Raw genomic sequence first — 2,006 nt, 5'->3', positions numbered from 1 at the left:
ACTTTAAACTATGCCACTTTATGTTTACATACCCTACATTACTCATCTCATATGTATATACTGTACTCTATACCATCTACTGCATCTTGCCTATGCCGTTCTGTACCATCACTCATTCATATATCTTTATGTACATATTCTTTATCCCTTTACACTTGTGTGTATAAGGTAGTAGTTGTGGAATTGTTAGGTTAGATTACTTGTTGGTTATTACGGCATTGTCGGAACTAGAAGCACAAGCATTTCGCTACACTCGCATTAACATCTGCTAACCATGTATATGTGACAAATAAAATTTGATTTGATTTGACTGAAAAGCACATTCAATGTAAAATTACAATGGAACATGTTTTTTAGTCTGACTGGTTATCTAAGGTTCTTCCTCTAGATAATTTCTGATAATTTCCTTGTCATCTGTCCACATGAAGAATACAGTACATTCACAAGTCCCATTCAAATTCCTACAGAGGCAGAACATCAAACCATGGCCTTTCCCTAATTACCTATTCACTAACACTCAATTTGGTTAGCAAATTCACAGTACAGATAAACAGCTGTTACAAATAATGTACCTCATGCATCAGATGAAAACTGTATTTTATCTGACTGCCTGTTACTCAGAGCCATTTGCCCGTCATCTTGACTCTCTGCTAGAAATGGAGCAACATAACTCCTCCACCTTCGTCTCCTTCACCCTAAACTCCTCCAACTCTAATGCCTCCTTCCTCAGTCCTGCACCCATCGCTTGGAACCGTGATGGTCTGGCCGCTGGCGTGGTCCTGTCTCTTTGCTTCCTAATCGGCATTCCCGGGAACATCGCAGTGATAGTTGTCCTCTGTCGGAACCACGATCTATCCAGTTTGAGCCGGAGACTGATGTTGAACTTGGCTGCATCAGACCTGCTATGCCTTATCACCCTGCCTGCATGGATCCACAGCAATCTGTTTAGCTGGATAATGGGTCGGGCTATTTGCAAGTTCATTTCCATCCTGATGTACTGTAGCGTCCACACCAGCTTGCTGACTATCACGCTTCTGAGCATCCAGCGTTACCTCCAGGTTCTGTATCCACAGACTTGGGCCATGCTGGGAGTGGCAAAGGAAAGGGGAATGCTGGTTGTCCTGTGGGGTGTAGCCGGGGTCCTATCTATCCCTTATGGGGTTGTGCAAGATTTGAAGCAGGATGAGAATGGACATTTCCATTGTACGTTTGTTTTCGCGTCAGACGCTCAGCAAGTGGCCGTGTTGCTCCTACAGACTGTTCTGGGATTTGTAGTTCCTTTTTGCATCATGGCCACAGCTTATATCCGCCTCCACCGAAGAGTGAGCCAAACAGCTTTTTTCAGGAGCCCCAGGATGACAAGATTAGTGACCAGTATAGTGGTGACATTTTCTGTTCTTTGGACTCCTCACCATGTCCTGAACTTGCTGGTATTGTCAGCCATCTTTGTAGGAGATAAGGCTCTGAGAGGAGTCTGGGAGGCCCATTGGGGAATTGTTGGATCTCTGACCGTCATCAACAGCTGTTTGGATCCATTCCTCTACGCCTTTGCCTCCAGAAACACCCACCCAGAGAACAGTACCAATCCAGTGTGACTCAGTAGTCACCATTGATCCCAAAGCCACAATCTGTAAGATTTCGAGCCATCTCATTGGCAATTTCCACAGTATAATATTGAACATTGTTTGAAATCAAATCTGGAAAACATTTCAAATGTAAATCAGAGAGTATATTAAAGGGGAAGTTCAGGAATTTACCAGGACAGAAAGTGGTCTATGGGAGAAACTATAGTCCATAGTTCAGTCTATTCATTTTTCCATCCGCAAACTATTAAGGGAAGTCATAGGGGCATGTGTGTATGTTTATTAGTATTATTTATGTCATAATCACCTTTAAATAACATCAAACCAAATATGGAGTTGATTTGGCCTTGACATTTTGACAATTTCACAAATACCACTATCACTCCCATTTATTTGTATCGAGAGGTGGCTAAAGTTTGTAGT

The 2,006-nt window shown here is 42.5% G+C and overlaps 1 protein-coding gene across 1 annotated transcript; it reads left to right on the top strand.

Moving 5' to 3' along the window:
* The first annotated feature begins 656 nt into the window (after positions 1 to 656).
* On the top strand, positions 657 to 1,595 carry LOC129842525 (C-X-C chemokine receptor type 3-like). The gene has a single exon (XM_055911102.1). The coding sequence runs from the start codon at positions 657 to 659 to the stop codon at positions 1,593 to 1,595; it is 939 nt and encodes a 312-aa protein (XP_055767077.1).
* The last annotated feature ends 411 nt before the right edge of the window (positions 1,596 to 2,006 follow it).

This window comes from Salvelinus fontinalis, unplaced genomic scaffold, assembly GCF_029448725.1.
Source record: "Salvelinus fontinalis isolate EN_2023a unplaced genomic scaffold, ASM2944872v1 scaffold_0047, whole genome shotgun sequence".
NCBI lineage: Eukaryota > Metazoa > Chordata > Actinopteri > Salmoniformes > Salmonidae > Salvelinus > Salvelinus fontinalis.
The sequence above is the reverse complement of the archived record's forward strand: the minus strand, read 5'-3'. Positions and strand labels throughout refer to the sequence as shown.

Coding starts and splice junctions, on each gene's coding strand:
- LOC129842525 (XM_055911102.1), top strand. CDS start 657: ATGGAGCAACATAACTCCTCCACCTTCGTCTCCTTCACCCTAAACTCC.